Source organism: Epargyreus clarus, unplaced genomic scaffold, assembly GCF_041222505.1.
Source record: "Epargyreus clarus isolate Ecla_fem2 unplaced genomic scaffold, WU_Ecla_fem_2.2 ptg000008l, whole genome shotgun sequence".
NCBI lineage: Eukaryota > Metazoa > Arthropoda > Insecta > Lepidoptera > Hesperiidae > Epargyreus > Epargyreus clarus.
In genome coordinates, this window is record NW_027332216.1 from 4,476,983 (window position 1) to 4,504,760 (window position 27,778).

The 27,778-nt window shown below is 36.6% G+C and overlaps 2 protein-coding genes across 5 annotated transcripts in view; one reads left to right on the forward strand and one right to left on the reverse strand.

Moving 5' to 3' along the window:
- LOC140744206 (uncharacterized) overlaps positions 1-27,455 on the forward strand; it is a 150,616-nt gene extending 123,161 nt beyond the window's left edge. For 3 of the 4 annotated variants that reach the window (XM_073075712.1, XM_073075710.1, XM_073075709.1), the window contains exons 3-8: positions 20,247-20,402; positions 21,906-21,977; positions 22,731-22,883; positions 24,221-24,360; positions 24,862-25,138; positions 25,516-27,455. In XM_073075712.1, coding sequence (XP_072931813.1) covers positions 20,247-20,402; positions 21,906-21,977; positions 22,731-22,883; positions 24,221-24,360; positions 24,862-25,138; positions 25,516-25,650 — 933 coding nt within the window. In that variant the 3' untranslated portion in view covers positions 25,651-27,455. The remainder of the gene's footprint in view (positions 1-20,246; positions 20,403-21,905; positions 21,978-22,730; positions 22,884-24,220; positions 24,361-24,861; positions 25,139-25,515) is intronic. The other variant, XM_073075711.1, reaches the window with a different exon arrangement.
- LOC140744208 (prostaglandin reductase 1-like) overlaps positions 1-27,778 on the reverse strand; it is a 315,424-nt gene that overhangs the window by 183,477 nt on the left and 104,169 nt on the right. The gene's annotated exons all lie outside the window — the stretch shown is intronic.

Here is a 27,778-nt window from a genome sequence, read left to right on the forward strand (position 1 = left end):
ATTTACCCACATTTAGTCTCCTAAATTTGTTGAAACTTAAAAAAAGCGCAATTACAAAAGAAAAACGTATTTCTCTACATTGGAATATAATTAAAAAATACAATTTTGTGCGTTAGGCAACTAAAACCAAAATATCTGTTTTTATAATAACTCTAGTAGGTTCGGTAAATGTACATTTAATCAGTTGACGATTGAGTTAAATAATAATAAGTATCTTAGGATAGACAAGGATACTATGCCAGAAACATTTGCGGGAACGTACTCAAAAAAATTTTAAAGTTTCATGGTGATCGGATAAATGGTGCAAGTATGTTCTTTATACTACTTATCATGCATGTATTTTGACATTAATTGACATTAATGGTGGTAGAACCCTTTGTGGTTCGACTCCGGCGGCACCACCGCCATGCCACACCTATTTCTGCCTAATAACAGCAGTGTTAAGCGCTGCTGCGTTCCGTTTTGAAGGGTGTGGTAAGGGAGACGTACTTTTCCGAGGCGTTTCATCTTAGTCCTCAGGGGTAGCGGCGCATCTGTGGCCGACCTCAGGTAGGAATATCTAACCCTATCTGGGGTTGATCACACATGTCCATGGGCGGCAGTAGCCACTTACCATCAGGTGGACTGCATGCTCGTCTGCTACTCTTACATTATAAAAAAAAATAAGGTCCCGTTTTCACCCTTTAAGTACGTAACCCTAAAAACGCAAAGCACTGTCAATGCCATTCAGCTATCGCGCGGAAGCTATTACCGCCCGCAACCTTCGAATGCTTTACACAGCCTTATAGCCACGTGCTATTGTCGACCTAAATTCTGGAACTTAAGGGCCATTTTATTCAATCATTTTGTATGTAAAGTGTATCGATGCCAGGACGAAGTGATGCCAACTTACATTTAACGTGAGTTATTGATAAAATTCGCGATCCCTTTCACTGAGTCGTCCTCAAAAGGTACTTAAATATTTATATGTTGAAGCTTTTCCTAGTCATTGCTACAAGGGAATATTTAAATGTAAATTATTTATTAGGCCCGTTATTAATTGTCCCTGTAGTTCCGGGACCAGAATAGGGCTACGGTATCCCCTGCCTGTCGTAAGAGGCGACTAAAAGGGGGCTTCCGGGGTTGCGGACGGCAAGAGTGGGAGCTCAAACCGCCTGGCCAGCAACCCCGGGATGGACGGCGGTATGTGTGGTCGCATACCGTCGTGAACACCAGATGGTGTGGTGAGTTTCAAGCTCACCTGGGCGGAGCCCGACGGGGCAACGCGCCAAGTGGTCTCCGGTTGCGTTCCGTTGGAGATCCCGGAGTCCTCTACGCAGCGCCGAGGACGGCGACCGGGGGGGTTTTAGTGCGGTAAGAATCCCACATAACCCCGTGCCGCTCCCACGGCATAGGGTACCTTTTGAAGGTTTCCCCCTCGTCAATAAAAAAAAAAAAAACAAAAAAAAGGCCCGTTATTAATAATTAATATAATATCTAGTGTCTTGCCTACCAAAGAATGATATTTGACCATATTACGAATTTCAAAATTTCGATTTTGGTAGGCAAAATAGAGACAGATTGAGTATTAATAACGGTCATTAGACTCACATTTTTTTCATAATGTAGGAATAACAGACGAGCATGAAGGCTACCTGATGGAAAGTGGTTACTGCCGCCCATGGACATGTGTAATCAACCCCAGATAGGATTAGATATTTCTACCTGAGGTCGGCCACAAATGCACCGCTACCCCTGAGGACTAAGCTGGAACGCCTCGGAAAAGTCTGTCTTCCTTACCACACCCTTCAAACCGGAACGCAGCAGCGCGTAACACTGCTGTTATTAGGTAGAAATACGAGTAGGTGCGGTGGTGGTGCCGCCGGATTCGAACCACAAAGTTCTACCACCTTCAAAGCTACATAGCTTCCCTCATGCCTTCATAGCCACTGTAGATAATATATACTATAGGTAAGCTACTATAGCTATATAGGTAGGTAACTAAACTATTATGTTTTTGCGAAAAATATTTGTTACAGCTAGCTATATCACGAACTCTCTTACTCAATATTTGTTAATAAAGTACCTAGAGTTACGAATAAAATAGGATGAAAAATTGTAAAAATGAATGTTGATTCTGCAATATTTAATTTGCAGTTAATTTGTAGTAAGTGCCTAACGTTTGAAGCATCATTGAAAGTTGTAAACTCAGTAGCATCTCTTCAATATTTTCACATTTATAAGCGACTATCATTCATTTCTATGAGGTGAATTTTCAAAAAAATGTAAGGCGTCTATGAATATTAGGAACTGCTGTATAAAATTGCATGCAACATTAAAGCAGTGATAGCCTAGTGGTTAAAACTCGACCAGCGAATCGAGGGGCCCAAGGTCCGAATCCCAGGCACGCAGCTCTGATTTTTCATGATATGTGCGTATTAAAAGCTTTAACTTGCTTTAATCGTGAGGAAACATACACCCGAAAGTTCTTTAAAAAAACGTTGTCAAAGGTGTCTGAACTCTACCAATTCGCATTTGTCGAGCGCAATAGACTATTACCTAAACCATTCTCATTCTGAGTTTCTGCCCAGCAGTGGGACAGTAGTGGGTTGACGACAAAGTATAAAATTGAGTGGTTTACTAGCTATGCTGTGGGTTGTCTGTCAGTTAGCCAATGTTAAAGTTTTATAAAGTACATTACGCAGTGGATTTAACTTTGCTTTTGCTCTCCGGGTAATCTAAGTTAAAAACAAGATTCCATAGATTCCAAGATTTTTGTAAAAGGTTCTTGAAATTACTACCACTAATGGACTTAATAATAGTTAACTGATATGAATGTAAAACTCTACGATAGGGAACCTAGGGTTCAAATCCGACACGAATCACTGCTTTCTTAAATAAATAAATTCATATTAGAAATCCGTCACTGTTAACGATGGAAATATCGTAAAGAAACCATGCTTGAATCTTCTATTGTTGTATAGGTCCCTGAAACTTACCACGACTTTCTTGGCAAATACTACTTTAAACCACACTCTGTCAATGGTAATAATTCATAAAGACATTTCAAGAAGCACTCGGGCGGTGTTGCGCTGTCGTTGTTCGATGTCGGTGTCGTCGTGGCGTGTCGTTGTCGGCATGTCAAGGCTCTGCGCTATGCAGATATTGACGTGTTCGATCGATGATGACTGAGCAGTGACGTCGCGATGACGCGTCGATCTTTTGTGTCCCTCGACTTAATTGAGACCGCTTTGTAATGGCCATATCGAGGCAACTTTCGAACTTTCAGGGAAGTAGGTTAGGTGTTTTATAAGATTGTAGCAAATGAACATATCTACCTGAAGTGGCCAGCTGCTCATGGACATGTAACTTGGTATAGAAGTAGTTTTCTAAGGAAAAGTGACCGCAGATACGTTTTCACTTCTCATGACTAAGATACTCGTCTAATGTGTAAGTCAGCCAGCATACAGAGGTTTGTTAACATTGGTAGAGATACGAGTACAACAATTCGCTACGTCCCAAGGCTGGGCGCGACTCGCTGTCTACAATTATGGCTAGACCCGAGAGTGGATCGTAGTTTCGGTGGAAGAGTCACTTATATATGAGATATCCATCATTGTCCTCAGGAATGGGAACACATTTGTGACTGGCTTCTGGCTACAGATGCTCATAGGTGGCAGAGACCACTTATTATCTGCGTGCTCGTTTACTACTTCAACTTATAGCAATAAAGCTGTTATTCACGCTTCAAGTTCTCCGCGAATAGTCGACACAAAAAAGGAATATAAACAAGAATTTGTAAATTTTGAAACATCTACAAAATTTATTTTTTCATACATTATTACTTAACATCTCAGTACATCAGTTTACATAGTTAATGATTAATCTTTAAGTTCATCAAGCGTCAGGTAATTAACCCGTCAAAGCGGATGAGAGGCAGATAATGAAGCATTAAGCTTATGTCATTGGCCTTGTGCTAAGCCTGCTCGCTTATAATTAACAGATAATAATATAATGCACGCGTGTCACGGTATTGTCCCGTTAACGTGGCTTATTGTGTCAAAATGCCTATGTACCTATAAGCCAATTGTTCTCAACCTTTTGTTGACCAGACTCTATTGCAAGATGTAGCTTAACAACATATCGATAACAAGATCTCTATATACCTGTCTATAAGCCAATTGTTCCCAACCTTTTGTTGACCAGACTCTATTGTGATGCTATTGCAAGATGTAGCTTAACAACATATCGATAACAAGATCTCTATATACCTGTCTATAAGCCAATTGTTCTCAACCTTTTGTAGACCAGACACTATAACTATGCTATTGCAAGATGTAGCTTAACAACATATCCATAACAAGGTCTCTATATACCTGCCTATAAGCCAATTGTTCTCAACCTTTTGATGACCAGGTACTATTGCTACGCTTTAATATTGCAAGATGTAGCTTAACAACATATGTTTCCTTGCGAACCAAAGTTTGTTATAGACCACTGACTAGCTGTTAAGAACCATTGTTACAAGACATATAGTCCGATTGCTTAATTAATTCACGTTTGAATTGAGGGATTATTTGATAGTACGAACAAAACCTATTCATTATATTTTAGTGTATTAACGTTTACACTTAGGTATGGTCACTTTAAATATTTTTTTAAAGCTAAAGTGAGTGGATAACTCGAGCCAAGTTTTACGCAGGGGTATATTTCGATATTATTCTAACCCCAGGTTAACTGAGTAGTTTTTTGGCAATAAACAAAAGTGCTTAAAACTGCTAAAAGAGTTCACTCGTCCATAACAGATATTTTCAAAAATAAGTCCGATTCTCCCGTAACATTCCCATCGATTATTTTCCCACATTCCCCACCTGCGCAATGTTCTCACAGTAATCCCATGGCTAAATCAATTTAGCATTGGGTCAAGGTTCTCAAAAGCGCTTAGCCACGATTGCATTTGCGTTACAAATGTGGGGCTCGTGGCACTCGCCAGTATTTGGAGTATGTATGTATGAGGTGTGATATGTTCACTATTCTATTACCTGCTAACAAAGATGGGCCACGAGTGTAATGGAAACAGAAAAGGTGTTTCAGTTTTACATCTACATTTGAATTTAAAACTACTGTAATGTTACCATTTTGATACATTCATATTTATAATAGAAATTTGAGGCTTTTAATAGATCATCGTTGTTACGAAAAACTATTTGGAAAATATGGAAATGCCATTATTTTCTATATTTTATGACTTATACATGCGTTACTACAAGATATCTACCAGTAAATAATATATTACTTACAATAAATGTAATATTCATTAAAGTACTTTCTTTAATTATCATTGGTTTTATTTAAAACTATTTAAAAAAAAATTGTAGCCATTTTTAAATTAAGATATAAATACAATTAAAATCTAAGTAATAGTGGTTAATTAAACGATATCCATAAGTAAATAAATATAAGTATTTATTTATTGTATATTAGCATAATTATATCGTTATACGAACAACAGAAAATGTGAAAAAGTATTTATTAGTATTGTATCAAATAAACGACAACCACAACAAGACATAAGCAAGTATTAAAATGTCTCTCTACGAACGATTACGATGAAGAACTAGGTCTGTAACTCTAGGTACCTAGATTAACGTGATATAAAGTTTATAGCGAACAAATCATAACGGACCATCCCCTCGTACTGACATAATAAATATCACTGACCCGAAGACTCAGGTCAACAGGAGCGTTTGTATAATCCAGTGATATTACTCACTGGTTGGCAAGATTCTATGATAATACCTATCGTAAGTGATAGTCTAGTGGTTAAGAAACTCGACCTCTGGATTAAGGGTTCCTAGGTTCAAATCCCAGGCACGCACGCACGTGCAGAATACTAATTTTACCTCTGGTTTTTGAAAGTTATGTGCGTATTAGACATTAACTATCTTATTAACTTGCTTAAACGGCGAAGGAAATCATCATGAGGAAACCTGCATACCTGAATTAAAAAAATAATTCAAAGCTATGTGAAGTCTACCAACGTCGAACTTTGCCAGCGCGGTGGACTATGCCTAATATTTCTCATTCTGAGAGGAGACCCGTGCCCAGAAGTGGAACAGTAACGGGTTGACGATGATGATGACCTATCGAAGTAAAGTCTTAATGTTAAGCTAACAATTACAATAGGGACAATTCGCACCAATAATTATTTCTTTGAACACGTGAAAAGATAATTTATATTTTAATAGTTGTCGCGATTCGATTTTATTATATGATAGCAGTTAAGGGTTAATCCGCAAGTATAGCTAAGCTATAAGAATCTATCCCTCAAAATTTAATTACCTATTTGGTGGCATTTGAAATCATGGATAAATTTTATTCATATTTATCTACTAGATGTAAGGATATCTATAAATAACCTATTTTGAATAAAAAAAAAATTATTTGATTTTGATTAGACAAAATATTGAAATAACAAACCAAGTTATTTAAAAAACGTTACACTTAAGTTGTGTAGAACTTTTAAGACAATGGTCGTACTATACCAAATTGTCTATCTCTCTAGCTCTTTTATTGGACATGTTTATTTTGCAAAGGCTGGGCTCTAACGTCACTGACATTTAGCGACTGACGTAGCTTCCCCTTCGTCGAATAGGGATTTGGTTACCAAACACCGTCTAAACAGCCGCATAGGGTTTATCAAAGGAGATGATATATTCATGAATTGTTAGATTGACGGAGCTCTCAAAATCGTTCTGTATAAACAGGTCAGCTTCAAATACCTAGAATATAGGTGTATTTTGATGATTATTATTATTATTACGAAAGCATAGTAAATCAGTAGAAACATGAAGTGATCAGTGTTCAGTTTGAAGGTGGTAGAACCCTTTGTTTTTCGACTCCAGCGACATCAACGCCACACCTATTTTTACTTCATAACAGCAGTGTTAGGCGGCATATAAGTTAGACATTAATTTTATGATAAGTTTAACTGATTTATAAATCTATAATAAAGGACTAAATTTATAATAAAGGAATTTATAATAAAGGAAAAATAAAAAAAAAAAACGTGAAAATCTGTGAATGGTTTTGTTACCTGGAAAATACGTAGATTAAATCATCGAAATAATACAGTACATACCTACAAATATGTTCATCATAACTAAATATTATTACCTTTTCCCAATTGTATAATTTCATTGAAGTCGTGGGATATAATTATAAAAAGCATTAGCGTAGTTGGCAATAATTTTAAAGATAACGCCATCCACTACCTATTTAATATAATGAATAATTGAGACCTTTCTCCAGCACGCCATTGCGCGGGTAAGCGATGTCACTGACCTAATCGCTCATATAAAATACTTCATGCAACTCAGCTTAATGGTGCTAAGTTTTACGCTATTTTGTATATATTTTAAATATATTTGTTTTGGGTTTTAAGCAAAAATTTGTCAAACCAATTTAACAATAGTAATTATGAAAGTATAATAAATGCGAGGACTTCGTATGATAAACATGAACGAAATCTAGATATGTAATTATAGATATATAAAATAGTGGTTACATTGTATAATACAGCAAATGATTTATTAAATAAAACGAATAAAAAAGCTTTTAGTCCATGTAATGGTACTCTGCCACCCAGCAACACTATCCATAATCCACCTAAGCTAATCATGCGTTATCATCCAAACTAAACGTGTCCGTAAAATTTCTGTTCAATCGATTTTAGTTATCTGGTTTAAAATTAATTTGACAGATTTGAACTTCAAATACATACAACTAATACGATAAGGCAAGTTAAATAAAAGCTTGTAATAGGACCCATTTGTGATATTGCAACACTCATTTTAAATTTATTAAAATTGTACAAGAATTATAAGCGAATCAGTCACAATCAAAAAGCGCTCCCTAACCTACAAACTCATAAAAATAAACTACAATTTTATTTACGTATGAAACAGTTAATACAAGCATTATGAACTTTTAAACTCATTGCAGTTGCACTCAAAAGTTTGAAATGACGTATAATGAAACTCATTAGGTAGGTTTCCTAGTGGAAGTAAAAACTTATGTTTAATAGGAACACTATAAAATTGTGAAGCCTTCTGAATTCTGGAGAAGTTCTTTGTAAGCCGCTGCAAGTTTTGAATGGCGCTTGCGGCTGCCTCGAAGCAGGAATAAGTTTGGCTTACATATTTTATATTCGAATACATTTTTGTTGTATAAATAGATTCTGAACAAAAATTGTTGTTGGATACTGTGAGTGAATTTTGTTTTTAAAGAATTAATAAAGTCGGGGCTTTAAAGTTTAATTGCATATTACTTTAAATGTTAAACTCTTTTTTTAGAACGGTATACAAACCATTGGTTATGTTAGACTGGTTCTACATATTCGTACGTAAATACGTAATAAACATACTACAGTATACTGTTTATTAGTGCATAGTGAGATACATAAATCAAAGCAAATGAGAACTCGTTTAAACGGTGAAGGAAAAATATCTAAAGTACATGCCAGTAACTATAAAAGTTGTTTTTATGGTTGGAGTGATAAAAAAGCTTGCAGTCCACCACACTTAATGGCAGGTGACTGCTGCCATGTCCCTGTAGTCTCGGGACTAGAATAGGGCTACGGTATCCCCTGCCTGTCGTATGAGGCGACTAAAAGGGGGCTTCTGGGTTTGCGAGCGGCAAGAGTGAGAGCTCGAACCGTCCAGCAAGTATCCCCGGGAAGGACGACGGTGTGTGTGGCCGCATACCGTTGTAAACACTAGGTGTGTAGGAGGAGTGTAAACTGCTGGGAAGAGCCCGATTGGAGCATCGCGCTCGGAAGACTCCGGTTGTGTTCCATGGGAGATTCCCGGAGTTCTCCACCAAGCGCCGAGGACGGCCACTGGGGGGGGGGGGGTTATAGTGCGGTAAAAATCCCATATAACCCGGCGTCGCTCCAACGTCGTGGGATACCTTTTGAAGGTTCCCCCCTCGTAAGCAAAAAAAAGGTGACTGCTGCCAATGAGTATTGAGTATCGCTAGGATTGACTGTGGAAGCAGTACTTTCCTGGTCGAACAATACTCTACCTTCTAAATGTTCTCAAAGGTGCGTGAAGTCTTCATCTGACCTGATGACCTGTGCCTAACAGTGGATCAAAAATATTTAAACGATATATTTCACTAAAACAATCTTCATTTGAATTGCAATACAAAATACACAGCTTTATTAAGTAACGCTGGCCAAGTGCGTATTGGTAGACTTCACATACCTTTGAGATTTTTTTTTTATAAATCTCTCAGGTATGCAGGTTTCCTCGCGATGTTTTCCTTCACCGTTTAGCAAGTGATAATTAATTTCTAATACGCACATAACTTTGAAAAATCAGAGGTCTGGGATTTGAACCTCGGACCCCTCGATCATGAGGCCGAGTTTCTTAACCCCTAGGCTATCACTGTTTATAGTGAATAGGGGATATAAACAGTTTTAATTTCTGTTCTTAGTCTAGGTGTACAGTTTACGTCTTTGTCTTTTCATAATATTGGCTTTGACGCTAATTGTAACGGATTTACCCTTAACACAAGTTTTCATAAATGCTTTATACCTACTTAAAAGAACGGGAGACATACCTTATCCGAGGCAGACCAGCGTAGGCCAAAGGGGGAGGGGCGCATCTGTGGCCAACCTCAGGTAGGAATATAATTCTATCTGGGGTTGATTACAGATTTACGCGACAGTAGCCACTAACATCAGGTGGACTGCATGCTCGTCTGCATCTATGATCGGCTACAAATAGAGAGCCTATTCTATATAGAGTTGGTTATAGATGTCCATGGGCCGCAATGACCTAACATAAGGTGGATTACAAGTTCGTTCGCTACTTTAGTCTTATAAAAATGTTTACGTGGAATTTCTACCTTGAACTTTCAGCGAGATTGAATTTCATACAAATTGGCTTTTATTACTTACAAAGGCTATTACGGGTAGAGAATAATATTTTATTATGAAGTATTTATAGAAAGGCTTTAAATTTAACTTTTCTATTAAATTATAAAATATTAAATGCTCATTATTATTAACAAAATATATAAATATAAATAGGTATGTGATTAGATTTAGGAGGGTTAGTTAGTCGATATGGGAATATTGACACATTTAAGTAACATTTCACTTCATGTGGATGTCGAACTGACTTCCTATGAATTTATTAATTCCTTCTCAGCAATACCTACATACAACCCGGTGACTTCCTAGGAATTAGGGTTTAGACCGCGATGACCTGCTAAAGGGTGAAGTTCATACTTCACTTGCATGAGTAAAGGAGGTAAAAGTCTTTCTAGTTCGAATCAGGAAGCACTGGCATTTCTGCCTAATAATAGTATATATTTATTATATTCATTATTTATTGTATTGTAGGCCTTGTTATATATGTATAACAAAAGTACTAATTAAAATACCTCGTATAAAACAATTTTGATACAGTCGATAAAATCGAACTATGTGTAAAAGTTTTAAACTAACTATGCGAAGAAATAACGGTAATGTAGTATCCAGAAATAGTACGTACAAGTATTGAACTTTGGATGTGGTAATAAGTACTTCATAACAAAACTTTTATTTCATACTAATGTATTATATTACCAACACTACAGTAACGTAATGCTTATAATTATTATTATTGCTGCAGGTAAATCGTATAATTTATCGTATTTATTTATTCTTGTAGTACTTTTGTAGAAAAAATATATTATTTCTTACACCCGAATTAAATAAAAATCCCCGTTAACTAAATTCTTCGACTATAACTGAAATGAAATATATTATGAATTTGTCATCATCATCAACCCATTATTGTCCCACTGCTGGGCACGGGTCTCCTTTCAGAATGAGAAGGATTAGGCCATAGTCCACCGCGCTGGCCAAGTGCGTATTGGTAGACTTCACATACCTTTTAAGATTTTTTTTTCAATTTGTCAAGATATATCTTAATACATTTTAAGTTGGAAAACTTCCTGGTATGATCTGCTTTACCAAGCTCTTTAAACTAGCCTCTTAAACAAGACCATCATCACGGTATTTGTGTGGTTATGGCTACATTTATACTCTACTTACCTATTGAATAATATATATCAATATATTCAATAACCATATCAAATAATTCATTTCATCATCATAATCATCATCATCAACCCATTACTGTCCAACTGCTGGGCATGGGTCTCCTCTCAGAATGAGAAGGATTAGGCCATAGTCCACCGCGCTGGCCAAGTGCGTATTGGTAGACTTCACATAACTTTGAGATTTTTTTTTATAAATCTCTCAGGTATGCAGGTTTCCTCACGATGTTTTCCTTCACCGTTTAAGCAAGTGATAATTAATATCTAATACGCATATAATTTTGAAAATCAGAGGTGCGTGCCTGGGATTTGAACCTCGGGACCCTCGATCGAAGGGCCGCGTTTCTTAACCACTAGGCTATCACTGCTTCATTCGTTTAAATTGAAAATAAAAAAAAATCATTTAAAATTTAATATTAATAATGATAAACAATACCATGTTTTCAAAGGATAAAAGGAATATGCTACTGAAAACAGGAAACTACATTTTTATAACAATAAAACAGAAATCGTACACCAGATGTCGTACGTAATAGATAATTCAGTAACATTTCATGATTTCAGTACTCGCTGCCAAGGATTTCACAAAGCTTTAAATATTGGATCTAACTGAAATCTCCTGTTGACATTAAGTACTTAGAGCTATTTTACTTGTAGGAAATTGTATGTTTCAAAAAGGGCTATTGAAACGATAATTTTAAAGTGAATCTTGAATAGGTAGATTTTTAGTAAGCTAAATCTTGGTTGTAAATTTGGTACATCCCACATCTAGGTCTCTTTTTAAAAATCGTGAAGTCCTGGCTTCTCTACATTAGTTCAATGTGGATTATTAAGGAAAATAAATAATAATGTATATTGTATTTCATTTCACTTAATTAAACCTGACGATAAGGTAGGTGGGCCACATGATAGAATGTCGTCACCGACCTCTATGGGCATTTACAACACCAGAGAAGTCGCCAAGGAGGAAAGATACTTTTAACCTTTTTCGAAAAGTCCGATGTTATAGCGCTTGAGGAAGAACCTCATGTTTGAGTTCAATCCATATCGTGCACATTAAGCAAGCTGTTTCTTGTAGAAAAAGAAACCATTATTATATCTAGGTTTATAAACCTACGTACGATATAGATTTCCTTAAAGAGCTGCTTTTAACAAAAGTAAATATATCACAACGGATTAGTTTAGAAGTTTGCCATTTTAATCCTACTTTTGCTGCACGAAAGCAACCCTTTTATAATATTAAAGTTACATTAAATAAACAAAAAATAATAAAAATCTAACAATCGACTTGTCATGTTCTTGTTCAATGCCTACGTGATACATAATGGAGCTTTCTTTTGAAAATAGTGTTAAAGTACATTGACTTGCGATACCTAGTTAAAAGTGTTATGGGTAGTTAAAAGTACAGTTTATTTAGGGTTGTCGACTGAAGAAAATTGCGCTGTTTTACGTTAAAGTTATAGAGTAGGTTATATCAATATTCTTGTACTAAAATGAATTTTTTATATCTCAATATAAAATGATTTTTTTATATCTCAATATAAATTCATACATTTTTATTCGAATTTAGACATACAATGTTATGTGTCATAAATCTATGCCACTATTATAACTTTGAGGTTAAAGGTCCCACAGTTGGGTATCGGTCTATTCTCAAAGTGAGAGGGTTGAAGCCGTAGCCCACTGCGCTAGCCAAAATGAAATCGGTAGGCATGACAAATATTTTTTAAGTAAGTAAAGTACACTAAAATGGCCGAAGTAGAAGTAGAAGCACATTTTCAAAATCATTGCTGCTGGTAACTATTCATCGCTGGTTCCGACATTGTTACGAGAAATCTACGTTACGATTTACTAAAAAATAACGAAATAATATAAGCTCGATATTGCTACGACAAATCTACGTAACGATTTGCTACAAAGTTAAAAAGAAATATAAGCTAGATATTGCTACGACAAATCTACGTAATGATTTGCTACAAAATTAAAAAGAAATATAACCTCGACTTTGCTACGACAAATCTACGTTACGATTTGCTACGACAAATAAAAAAAGTGTTCGCGCTTTCCAAAAACACTAATTAGGAAATAGTAGCCCTGGTAGTGCAAATCGCTCACGTGTCGTGTCTAAATCCGGTATCTGCCATCTGTATCCGCGTACAACTGGTACGGCGAGGAAATCCATAGTTTGTACTTTGTACTCGTTAGTGATCCCTCACTGATGAATAGGGTTCGTCGTTTTGAACGTATACTGAATGCTGAGCTTACGGGTATTGAAGCTTTACTTTGCTACGGCATGACTTTTACTCCGGATTTTTAGTAATTAGGTATTTAGACTGATTTTCTGCAAACATTTTTTGTAACACTTTTGGGAACAGTTCTCTCTACTATGCCAATAGGAATTGTATCTAAACTACTATGCTTAGTTTAGTTAAACTGATATTGGACGATGCTTGATATAAAATACTCAATCTTACCAACAAGTGATTTTGAGCCAAATTTTATCAATTAGGTTAAAGACTTTCATGGCATTCACGCCTCTCCTACGTAATGTGGGTCTATTGTTTTTTTATTATCTGAATTAAAAGTAAGTTTCGTTGTAGCAGTGAGAGCCTAGTGGTTAAGAAACTTGATCGAGGGGTCCCTCGATCAAGAGGATCTCAGGCATGCACCTGTGATTTATGTGCATATTAGAATTTAATTATCACTTGCTTAAACGGTGAGGAAACCTGATAAATCTTTAAAAATAAAAGTTTTCAAAGGTATGTGAAGTCTAACAATACGCACTTGGCCAGCGCGGTGGACTATGGCCTAATCCTTCTCATTATGAGGGGAGACTCGTGCGCAGCAGTGGGACAATAATGCGTTGTTGATGATGATGATGATCTTCCTGATGATTGATTGAAATTCCAGACTGAAGTAGTATAAAAATCTATTTCATCATTTAGTAGTGTCTTACTAGATCGCGGAACCTCCACGACTTGATATAGTCATAGATGTCTAGGAGCTGCAGATTTACTTCATAGAAGAGAAAAGCAAATTACTTATTATAAGTCCAATGCTTAATAAACTTACTCTACTCACAAAGTTTTTGTATTTCTGCAGACAAATTATTTCTATATACATTTCCTTCGCATGTTGTGATGGCGTGCGCCGCGCCCACCGTGTAATGTAAATGGTTTTTTTAGTCGCATAAATCAAGCCGTAATAATTACGCGAAGGAGTTCAAATTAGCATAATACGCCGGATTTTAATGTTGGCTACGAACACAACGTATTTGTCAAACTAATCCGCACATGGTTGTACGCTAACCGTTTTATTGGGATTATTAGCGATTAAGCGGGCTAATTCAGGTTTTGGGAATTCCTGCTGCCTTTAATCGATACCTGGAGCACTATACTAGCTGATATTTACTTGTATTAGGGAATACAATTCTAGGGAGTAGTATGAATTACTAGCAATAGCCGGATATATCTTACAATAGTTCAGTCGGATATTCTTGTGGGAATAACTTTATAACAGGAGAATTAAACATAAGCGTAGCGTTTTGGTTTGAAGCCTACGGTAACGTGCAGACACTTTGAAGTGTCCCATCTTAAATGACGTATCTATGACAGAATCATCATTAAATTATTTGTCTAATGGGAGATTGAAAGTGGAACTGCTTATAAGACCGACATAGTCAACGTACTGTACCATTACCAAGAGTTTTCAAAACATCCCACAATTTTACGTTACGTTTACTCAATCCATTATTCTGTTCCGTTTGCTTCAGAAGACTAAGAAAACGTAACAATAAGTAAGTGCTCAAATCGTTTTCTCTGCCTCACATGTTCGCAAAAAAGAGAGACAAAACATAAAGCACCATTTTGTCAATTTAGACATTTAATGTTACGTTACAGACACTATATTTCTGATACAATCCCCTAGGGGCGCTGATTCGAATTTGTATGGGCAAATACGTAAAAATACCAAAACAGTTATATTTGTCAAAACGTAAAAACTCATGGTAAGGGTACTGAACGTAGCACTACTCGATTCTTAAAGTTGATTGATAAAACTATATAACTAATTATTAACAGAAGATCTAAATGTCAAAATCCTTAATATAAAACATAGACTTGGATTTTTTTCGCTACGCTAATTTAGAATACTATTTTGACACATTCGTTAATGGAGTCGTACGTTTTGTGAATCAGGTCATCGTCTCACAAGAAAAAAATGTTACGGGGACGGAAATAATATTTTAATATTTTTACCCACGTACATTTTTAAGCCGTAAGTCGTCTTCATTTAGAAAGTAGGCGTGATTTTTCTTATTTTAGCGTAACTAACATTTTGACAACCGAACGGCACATTTTTTTCTCGTAATTTAAACATGCAGCATATCTACGATTAAAATCTGAAGCTAACTAAAATATTATGACGAAGCTTTAAGTCGGGAATAACAAATTGAACCTCACCTTGAGTTTTCACCGAAATTAGTAGGCAGTTAAAAACGAACGATGGATTAATGGGAACTGAATTATTGCTATAAAAATTTGGTAGTCGTAAAACGCCGGCGTTGGTGAAGTATATTTGATTTATTGGTATCCGTCGATCTTTTACGTCTTCCGTTTTAACTTGCAGAACTACAAAGGTATTTTTTATTTACGGACGGTACTTTTGTCATTATAGAATGGCAAGTTTGATGTCACATTTTTAACCGCAAGAATGGTTTAGAGTAATAACATTAGTATTAAAAAAAGTAAAAACCACACTATTATAGTTAATCAAACTCAAAAGATATAATTGTCAATCTAGTAACTTTGCCATGAACCTTCTCTAAGGCGCTCGAACACCGCCTCGAAAATCGTTAATTCTGATGATTCTGATAAGGACTAGAATATTAAAATCATCCTCGGTTCTTGACAATTCCTCAAAATTTTGAATCGAACTAACCGCCTATGGACATCTGTAATAAGCCTCCCCCAAATAAGATACAGTCCTACCTGAGTTCGCCAAAACATGAGTTCCTACCTCTGAGGAAACATTAGAACGCCTCGGATAAGTGCCTTAGGTAGGTAGGATAGGTATCTCTACTTTAATCCACAAAACTTAAATACATAATAATTTTTCTACCTTAAAATCATTCCATACAAATCCCCGTAATCACCTTACAAGGTGTCGAACGCGACAAATGATTTGTTGCATCGCTCTTATATTTTTTGAGAAATTGTTCATACGAGTCACGTTTTCGATAAACGGAAAATGAGAACATATAGGGCAATCGCCAGTGGATTTGAGAGGTTTACGCGATATTGGCTCCGACGATATTTCATGTCGTACAAACAGCGGCCGTGCAATAAGATTGTTCTCAGTCTATAAACAAGCGGGAACAAGCGCTTTCGATGCAAATCGGAAAAGAAAGACGTTTATGTGAACTAAAGAAAATGTAGCTGTAATTCAATATCTACGGAAGATCTATTCTATTTAGGTGAATAAAATGTTACACCTACAGCTTATGTTATTATTATCTACTTTTTAAACTATCATTTAAGAATTTTGGAACAAGTTTTTAATGTTATTAAAATAACCTTATTCTATTTATATTTTACCCGACAAAAATATCTGTTCTAATTCCGTATTGGGCACATAAATCGCTGTTCTATCTATTACCTAGCATATAATATGATAGCTTAAATATCACCAATAAATTGTTTTACATCTTTCATCCCTATGGAGAAACAACCACGTGAAGTTTTATAAATAAGTATTATTGAATACCACAACATCACAATGTATCACTCGATAGCATGTTTGATTATAAAATTCGTAGTGTGCACATCCTCTAGCGTTTTTGTAAAGACTTTACTTTTTAAATTACTTTCCTATAAAAAAATACATTTAATGGCTGACTAATTGATTGGTTGATAACAGTCGGCGTCGTTTTTAGACTCTTCGGCACATTTCGTTTAAAGTGATTTGTGTCTACTCAAAGAGAATGTAACCCGCTTTAGCCCGCTTCCCAAAATTGAACTTAAAAACGGCAGAAAATTAGATTTTGACGCACAAGCCCGTCGACTTTGGAAAAATTTCATAATGCGACCGAAGAATGCAAAATAAAAGCTACTGTTCACAGCACATTCTGGGTCACAGACCTAGTTTCAGAAGTGTTTTCACCTCATTGTCACTTCGCGCCCAGAAGTGCTTCTTCAAACCATATGACAGACAAAAAGCGACTAAAACTCCTTTTAGCAGCGAAAAAAGTAGTGTCGTGAACGTGGCGAAAAATTAACAGCATGCAAAAACAATTTATTTTTTCGAATCATCGTTAAATCTCGTCGCTGGAGTTTCCTGCCAAAAAATAATCAAGTAAATTTCCATAGTATGACCACGTAGAATATTATGATATTTATTAGACATTTCCTGACGATGTATTCGTCTATAAGTGTTTTCTAATAAGCACATACCCAATTGCGAAAGATCAGTGGTTCGTTATTAAAATTTAAAATCGGGTCACTAACGTACATGTTTGTCGCCAATACATTCACATAAGGAGTACAGAACCAATTTGAATGATAATATAATGCACTGGCTTACACACATATAAACATAAATACGAGCAATACACTGATAATAAAGTAATGCAATACAGGGCTGGTTCAACCTGATTACCTGGTATCATCCCATCCTCGGATGCGGATGCCTTTACTGATCATACAGAATATTGGGGTCTCAGCCTCCAACCTCCCCTTTAGCCACCCCGTGCCTCGCCTGATTAAACTGAGACTTAGCATGACTGACACTGATATTGATGCTGATACTGATTGATACTATTCACAAAATGTCCGACGCATCGGTTACCAACTGAGGATATCACACAATAACATAAACTGATCATATTTGAACAAAATATTAAAATCAACTCACAGTTTTAGTCCAACGTATTCATATATAACGGCCGCTGCCATGACAACCGACACCGCTCCCAGAGTTTACCTTTTTTGAGACTAGAGGCGTTAGTATCGCCTCCGGCACAACTAATGTTTCACATTCGAGACAGAATCTACCCACAACTTTAAAAGATCTTCAAGTCTTGGGCAATGCATGATTAGAATTATACATTGTAAGAAGTATGAGTTATTAACCCTTTGCAGATTGAATTTTCAAGGCATTTGCATCAACTGACACAATTTCCTAAAATACTCAAACTTCTAAGATATATTGCGTAATGTATACCTGTGAGGGTTGTTAAGTGATCACTGCCGCCCACGGACATCTGTAACCGACTATAAATAGGACAGGTGTCTTATCCGAAGTCAATTGATGAAGTTACTCTCTGAAATTAGAATGGCCTATTTTAGTACTTTGGTTTTATGACACTATGACACCACACCTATTTCTACCTAATAACAGCAGTGTTAGGCGTTGCTGAGTTCCGGTTTGAAGGGTGTGGTAAGGGAGACAGACTTTTCCGAGGCGTTCCAGCTTAGTCCTCAGGGGTAGCGGCGCATGTGTGGCCGACCTCAGGTAGGAATATCTAATCCTATCTGGGGTTGATTACAGATGTCCATGGGCGGCAGTAGCCACTTACCATCAGGTGGACTGCATGCTCGTCTGCTACTCTTATATTATAAAAAAAATATATGAACCAGAAATTAGCAGCTTTACGCCACTACCACAAGGCAGTGAGATGCGTAACGATGGAGACACTTCGGTTGAATCACGAAGAGTACAACCATGCAACTCATAGGTCAAATTTACTGACTTTAAAGATTTTCGATTCATAGTTCACTGCGCTGCCCAAGTGCTAAATGGCAGACTTCAAATACTTTTACGAACTTTATTTTTATAAGAAGTCTCAGATGTGTAGGTAGGATTGGTAATTACTATTTGTAACTTGCGTCTCGCTTTGAAAAATCTAAGGTGCGTGACTGGGATTCCAACTTCGAACCCCCAATTAAGAGGCCGATTTTCTAACCACTAAGCTATCACTGCTTCCCGTTTTAACATCAATTAAAATAGGTTCTGTGTAAGGATCCACACGAATATTATTCGTCACATTACAAGACTTTATTAGTTTGTATGTATTCAGAAATCCCCAGCTAATTATAGCGAAAAGTACACATTGCGAAATCTAAACCCTCGACTTGGATGATTCTTGAGCAAACTGGGTACAATAGCTCGAAATTATTCATGACTGGAGGAACTCGTTTGAAATTAATGCAACTATTATCCAGCTGGTCTGTTGCTACCACAATGTTGGTTTTGCAGTTTTGTTATGGCTTATTATTTTTTTATTAATATAAAAATATTGTAAGTAAAATTGTAAAGTGAATTATTTTAACACTTTAGTAGGAATCGGTGATGTTGTTATTATAGAATTTCAAATTTCCGACAAAAAGATCATATGTTAGAAATTAACAAACATTTATATTAAGTGTCGATGTAAAATAAACGTCGATTTTCTTTCTAGTTATTTTACGCTATCTTACTGTAAATATTTACGTCCGTTACATACGTACTTAAGTATTTTATATTTATGTTGTGAGTGCCACAGACACATACGTAGAAGAGAACATAAATACTCAGACCCAAAGCAGAAATCCAAATACCCCGTTAAGATATTTGCCTGGCCTCCATCACCCAAGTATTCTAAGTAGGGAGCTCAGGCACGAACAAATCTATGAGCAAGTCTAAATTTCATAGACTACTATCACAGGCAACATCTACCGTCCTCAACTTGTTCTCGAAATATTAGAGCCTTATATTAAATGAAAATAGGAACGTTTCCCATTAATATCACATATTTTCAATCGGTCTTTCAAAATTAAAAACAGGTAAGCACTTAGTGATATCATTCGGTTTCATAACTAAAATACATCATAATTATATCAGTTTACTTAACTATATTTCATATGAGCATAATCATTACCTTCTGATTGAATAACAGTCCAAGAAATTTAAATGAGAACAATTGACTATCCACTAGTGAACCATATCAATACACGTTAAATGACATACAATAAAGTTACAAAAAGTAAAAAATAAAAACATGTAAAATTTATAACTTTGTAAATATTTGAACTATAACATCATGTACAGACACAAAACTAATTTATAAAGAAATTACGTCAAGGAACAGTTTAGATTTGATAGTTGAACTTAATTCGCAGTGCGCTGCTGGGCGGGCGGCGTGGCAGGAGGCGGCGGCGCTGTCGGTGGGCGGCGGCGGCGCGGGCGCTGGAGGCGCGGCGCGCCGCTGCTCCGTGCTCGGCGACCACCCGGGCGCCCGCCGCGACCCGCGCGCCAAGTGGCACCGCACCAACCGGGTACGCACGAACTCATCAGAACAATGGGAGAACAACGACCCATTGACACACGCAATGCAACGTATACTGTATATAATATAAGTCTGTAATTTTTATCCCCGGGTGTCAGTTGTGATACACGCGTCAAGTGGCACCGCACCAATCGTGTACGCACGAATTCATCAGAACAATGGGAGAACAACGACCCATTGACACAAACGCAATGCAACTTACACTGTATAATGTTTATTCCCGGGTATCCCCAGTGATTCGTGCGTCAAGTGGCACCGCACCAACCGGGTACGCACGAATTTATCAGAGTAATGGGAGAACAACGTCCCATTGTCACACGCAAGGCAACTTAATGTATATACTAGTACCGTAATGTTTACACCCGGATGTCACCAGTTATTCGTGTGCCAAGTGGCACCGCACCAACCGGGTACTTACAAATTCTTAACAGAATAGTGGAAAGTTCAACGCCCCACTTACACAAACGCAATGCACACACCTACCTACCTACCTATACTACCTATACCTACCTATACTATAAGTTCTGTAATGTTTATTCTCGGGTGCCAGCGGTGACCCGTACGCAAGTGGCACAGTACCTACTGGATACGCACATTATAAGGATAATGGACGCCACGATGTTCTACCTTTTGTAATGCAAATGCAAGTGGCACTGCAAATATTACTAAGGGCCTCACATGCCTAATGGTACCGCACCAACCGGATATCCACAGATAAATAACAGTAAAGTGAATGCTACATCCCACTCAATGTAACGCTAATGCAACTTACACTTTAAATACGAGGCACAGCGATATTAAGTACATTGATACATTGTTTATTCTCAGGAGACAGTTGCACCACTTAACGGCTAAGTATGAATTAGACTCTCCTAATCCATATATATAAAACGCCATGCAAGTTACCTCTAGAATACTAGGCAGTGTAATATATTGTATAATAAATTGGCGTGGAATTCATGAATTCCACCCGTGTGCCTCATGGCACCGCACGAACCGGGTACGCACCAATTAAACATAATGGGGACAATGACTGGTAGTAAATAATAGGTCAGTAGGTATGAAATTTACAGTCAAATGGTATAAGTGGAATGAAATTGGTGATAGTAGAAATAAGGCAATTCGTTACAGAAATACAAATTTCTTTGAGAATAATAAACCTGTAGAGTTGCTGGTGCGTTTCCAAAGGAAGGGATTTTATCGTATTTTGCCTATACCTATCTAATTTATTACTTAATACTATTACATACATTATAGACACAACATGATCTTGCAACTGAATTCTGGTTGCAATCACAGGACTTGGTAAGTTTAAATATATTTTAAGGAGTTTGTGTAGACTTGCTGCTATGTCCGAACAATTGGTTTTTGTCTTATCAGACATTTTAAAAGTTACATCAAGACTACTCTCTCAAGAGATCTTCAGTTTAAACTATAAATTCTAGGAGTCTAGGCCATTTGGATGTTAAAAGGCTTCGCTGTCCGTCTGCAGAGGGAGATCAGGCGCGGGAACCTCATCATCATCTATCGCAATCCAAGCATCAGGTGGCATTATACCAAACGGGTATGTTGCTGTTGTTCTGATGGGCTACACTGAGCTCAGTTTGTAACCGTAGGCTCTTCGACCATTGTATCTAACCTTGTTAGTAGCTAGGAGTCAGTGATTTGCTGTCAGACCTTGACTTCCTTCCAAACTGGTTTCATACGTAAAGCTGTTCTTTTAGAATATAGTTATTGCTGCTTAATTAACTCTTCGATCTCTACTGTCAAATCTGTAGTTGTTGACATTATACGCTTGATCTTTGGTACTCCATGAAATACATATTTGTAAAGCATGTGTAGTGTAACCCTTACCCCTTGATGAATGCTGATGTTTCGCTCTATAGGATATCATTACTGATTCACTGGCAAATATAGGAATCGATTTTATGTAGTGTATATTCACACTAGCGGAATCCTAGTTCGGATTCTTTTACTATCAGCAAATAGTCTCGTACCATCCATTTTCATTAACAATGTGGGTTCCTCAAATTCAACAAGAATTTTGGAAAGTAACTTCATGTATTTTGAAACGATGTCTCGTCTGTATTTTTTCGGCATCGTATTTTGATTATCAGACTTTTTATCGTCCAAATTTAATAATCAAATCTTTCGTTTGGCATTTAAAATACGATTTAAAATATTGATCCTGATGTTTCAGGTTGAAATTTTGTTTTGGGATTCTTCGAGGGAACATCACATCACCCGTAAAAAGTAAAGGGTGACTCATGTAGAACTATATATTTCTTCTATTTGACACATTTAATCGTGATTCCAGGTCCGCGATGCATCATACGGCTCGTCATCAGAGTCGGACGGCGAGGGGGAAGGTGTGGCCGGGGAGCCCTGGGGCGTCGCGAGACTCCTCTACGCCGGCCTTGCCACCCTCGCTGTGGGGCTCGTTGTTTACTTCGTGGGGACTGGGGACAAGGTACTAAAAGAAGTGACCCTTGGGAACCAATGTCTGAAATTATTTGGAATCTCCAAATAATTTCAGACAAGTCTAATGGGAAAATTTAAAAGTTGCGTATTTAAAGAATTCAAATGGTTTCTGAGAAATCTAAGTATTTTTTGCTGTAGCGATAAAATATGACGCAAATAATGTCCGTAAAGATATTTAGCTGCAGATGTAATAAAACTCCAAATAATTCGTGAGAAGACTAAAAAAAAGGAGCTATCGTTGTGGCAAGGATAGGTAACCGACATAATTAAGAAAAATATATTGCAGTAAGATGTGCAGAAATGTACTATAAAATAATTTCTATAAGGCAGGAAATATAAAATATTAGTTCAAAAAAATACTAATTTGTGGATGAAATAGTTTGGAATCAAAGATTCTAAAATATTTTAAATGAAGAAGGTAGAAGAATGCTCCATCAGATATCTTTGAACCGCAAAGTATCGAGGTGTGATACCTACTTGTGAAAAATGCTTTGCTGTGCCGGCTCAAAAGTGCTTGACATTGACTTTTCTGACTTAGCAGCAACGAAATCACCTCGATCAATTGTTGTCGAAGGAGTTTTTATATTAATTATATTATATCGCGGGGTTCTCCGGCCTTGCCGTTTACTCCGTCGGCACCTACAAGGTACAAGCCTCAGTGAAGAGGGCTCATTGTTATTCAGACAAAAATAACTCAATTTCAAAAGATAAACCTTGAAGCTCAAGTATCACTCGCGCGAAATGTCAAGAGTTAAATCTTAGCGCGAACCGTATTGATCTCGAGGTGTTTCTTTTTAAACGGGCCATGGAGAATTAAATGTACTTTTTCATTTTTGTTTGTTCGTCTTTCATAACTCACAGGTGACAAAGTAACAATAAAACAAAGTAACTATTTAACTCTAAACTGTAAATGCTCAACAAAATCGACACCAACAATTATTACTAACAGATTAAATGTATCACTGAAAAGTATATTTCCAAGTTTCCAAGTTAAGCTATTAAAAACAAGCCTGTACTCATCTGCCTGAAATTTATACATGGAGTAAGAGATAGAAAGAAGAATTCAGAAGGATAACAGCAACCTTAGTGGTAGGAGTTATAATGTAGGACGTAGGAGACATGGCATAGGCGGAAGAATTAGGTAGTAGGAGTTAGGAGGTACCTAGATGGAGAAAGAAGTGTAGAAACTGGCGAACCAATCGAGAAAATAAAAAGTGAACTGACTAACATAAGACTACATATCAATGTAAAAAGCTCTATATATTTCAACTTTTCTAAGGTTATACTTACCATCTACGTACGTATCTACTAGAGATATGTTTTTAGGGGTTCAAAACGCCAGCGCTACGGCTGGTGGGTCCATCACTCATTGTGGCCGGCCTCTTGTGCTGTTTGCTGCGCATCATGTTCTGCATCTTTGCGAAACCTTGCTGCCGACGGCGGCCAAACTACAAGGAGAACAGAAGGTAGTATACCTAAATACCTAGATAATAGCAAAACACAGGTTAGGCAAGGTTAAACTGCACTATCGTGGCAATTATTTCTACCTTACTGCACCTTCCCAGGTATTTTTTTTCGAATCGTAACGTAAATTATAATGCAATGGAAGAAGCAAGTCGTCCAATAATCTTACCTCCAAAACTCGTAGACATCTACAATGGACTCCATTTAGAACAGAAATCCTACATGAAGATGATGATACTTTTTACTATACCTGATAATATAGTTGATTTGCTCCACAATTTCTTATTAAAGTTAAACTCAGACAAAAACAAAATTGAAGCAAAGCAAAACACTGGTAATTTCAGCAGACCATTCAATTTATCATATCGCTACTTTAGTAAGGACTACCTCTTATTTTTTTAATATATTTAAAATTTTCATCTTGATGTGCGTAGTACGTAAATCAATTCATAAACAAGCACACAACTTACCATATTTCACCATACCATTTTCGTACGTTCCAGACTGTCCGGTTGCGTCGAAGGCGAGGAGATGCCTCTCGCGGGTGGTTGCACGAGCACGCGCGCCGGCCCCGCGCAGTGCTCGCCCGCGCGGCGGCTGGAGTCCTCTTCCTGCGACGTGTCCAGCCTCTCCAGCGGCGAGGAGGACGAGCGGATGCGCCGGTACCGCACCGCGAGCGGCAGCGGCACGCAGGTGCAGGTGCAACCGCCGCCGTCCTCGCAACCGAAGTCTTCGCCGCAACCGCTGCCTTCGCCGCAACCACAATCCATTGTTGTTCAGGTGACTTAATGGTGTTGATGTAGTCTCATTTTTTCTTCCTTTTTCATTATGTTGTAGAAGTAACAAGCGAGCTTATACTCCACCTGATGGATAAGTGAAACTATCGCTCATGTAAATGTGATCAACCCCAGACAAGGTTAAAGTCCAACCTGAGGTCGATGCGTTGTTACCCCGTAGGTTTAAGTTCGAACGCCTCGGGCATAGTTATTATGTCCCATTTGTCACATCTTTCACAGAGAACACAATAGCGCTTAACACTGCTGTCATTAGGAAGAAAAAGTTGAGGCGGTAGTGCCTCCAGAGTAGAACCAGAAAGGGTTCTACCTAAAAACTTATTGTATGTATATAATTTTAAGTTATTTTATTGTCATGTACAGGCGTCCACAGCGCCCCGCACGTCGCCCGGCGCGCCGAGCACGTCGGGCGCGCGCCGGCCGCCGCCCCGCAACGTGTCGTTCGCGGGCGTGCCCGACGGCGAGATCGTCCTCAGCCCCGCCCAACTACGCTCCTAGCCCTCGAACAGTAACCCACTCACTTTTGTACTCTCCGACACGCCATCGCCGAGGACAGATACGTGATAGCGTGAAGTGATTCTCCTTAGCTACGAACCATTATTTGCACGTTTGATAATATTTGCAAGCTCCAAGTCTACTGTGCTACTCAGGTCCGGACTTCAGTTTTTTTGTGCAACGAGTGTACGAGGAGCTAGACCAAACGATGCGTGGTTAGATTAAGTATGGAACTACGACTGCGGTCTGCCATCTCCTTTCAAATTTTTACCGTAGTACTCGTATTGTACCTTTAACTTTTAAGCGATATTTCTAACTCTGTAGCAATTTTAATACTGAATGTGCTAGTTCTATCCGTCTTGAGCCAACTAGTAGATACATCTAAAGGGCGGTTTTATTAATCAATCATTAAAATTTCGTGCTTATTAGAGACAGTTTTTCTTTATTGGCTTCATTTTTAATTTATGACAAGGAATCTATAAGGATTTTTCGGAATGAAATTTTATATGAAATCAGATTATATTTTTGTTTTATTTGTCATTTAAAAACAGAGTAATTAGGTATATCGTTTATTGTTTTTAAAAATGATATATATATGATACGGAACAATTTTGTCCTCACAAGCTTATAGTGTTATTACGTTTGATTACTAAAACCACATCTTGTCGCGATCTTACTAAATAGTAAATATAATATTAACATAATTGTTTTAAAACTGCCTACTATTTAGTGCGAATTTATATATTTAAATATAAAATACATAAAAATAGATTTATAACTGACAATAATGATTGTTAACTGATGTATAAAGTGTTATGACGTATGTGCGTTGATTTTATTTTTAATTATGTACAACAAATGCGAGTAGTTCAAACGCCGAGTGTTTTAAACTATTTATATAGTATATTATAAGGTTTATTAAAATCAGAATATTTTAAAACTATTTACCATATCTATGTTACATTGAAAATGTTACTTGACAATTATGTAGATTAAGTTTGTAAGATATATAAGATATTATTTATTTACTACCTGTAAAAGATTTCTTTACATAGTTGTTATGTATTATAGGTAAAATTATAGATAAGTTGATATATAACTAAATATATTAATATATTATTTAACTTGGCGCATGAACTACGATAATACACCAATATTATTACTATAAATAGTTAGCTAATAACATAAAAATCGGTGTATAGTGAGTGATACTGTTTAACAGTAATGTTTTTATGTGTAAGTAATAAGTAACTGCGGTAAATAACATTACCTAATACTAATGAGTGTTACGCGTGCATTGTATATGGCACACAATAGTGGATACTGTTTATAAATATATTATATATATTTTAGAAATATTTGCACCTTTAGTAGTGAAATATTCAAATGTATATCTGCAGATTTTAGCTAGTATGGTATATGGGGGGTCATACAAGCGAGTGGTAAAAGTTTGAAATTACGTCAAATGTTATATTTCTATGAAATGGTTCCATGAAAAGTTGTTCGTGTGGTAACATTTTTATTACTTTTCGTCAATTATACCTTGGTAATCAGATAAAGGTGTAGTTATTTTGAATTCTTTAAATCTAAGAATTGTCAATTACTTAATGATTATGTTGGGCTAAGATTTTTGTTTCGCTTTTTTCCTCTCTTAAATATCTATATAATATTACGTATTCTATTAATATAATTTAATAACATCGCAAATATGTTACTTCAACATATTATCTAAATGGTTTTATACGTTTCATTAGGCTATAAATCTATCTAAAATCTATTATTATGATTAGAAGGCAGTAGCATTTCTATTAATTTCAACATCTTTTTAGAGAGATAATTAAAAAAAGAAAAATATTCTTGGAGAAATTACTATCACATATACCTTTAAGATTGAGATATATATGAATATGATATAACAGATCCTTGACTTATACTTTGGTTTATAAATTTCTAAGTAACTATATAATATTATATTACACAATTTTCGGTAAACATTTAATGCACGCAGTATGAGTGTTTTAAATAAAAAAGTAATATAAGAATATCGACTGCAGATGCAGATTGTCACGTTGTACGAACTTGGATAGACTTGACATTATACTAAATAAAAAGGATATACATTTTAATATAA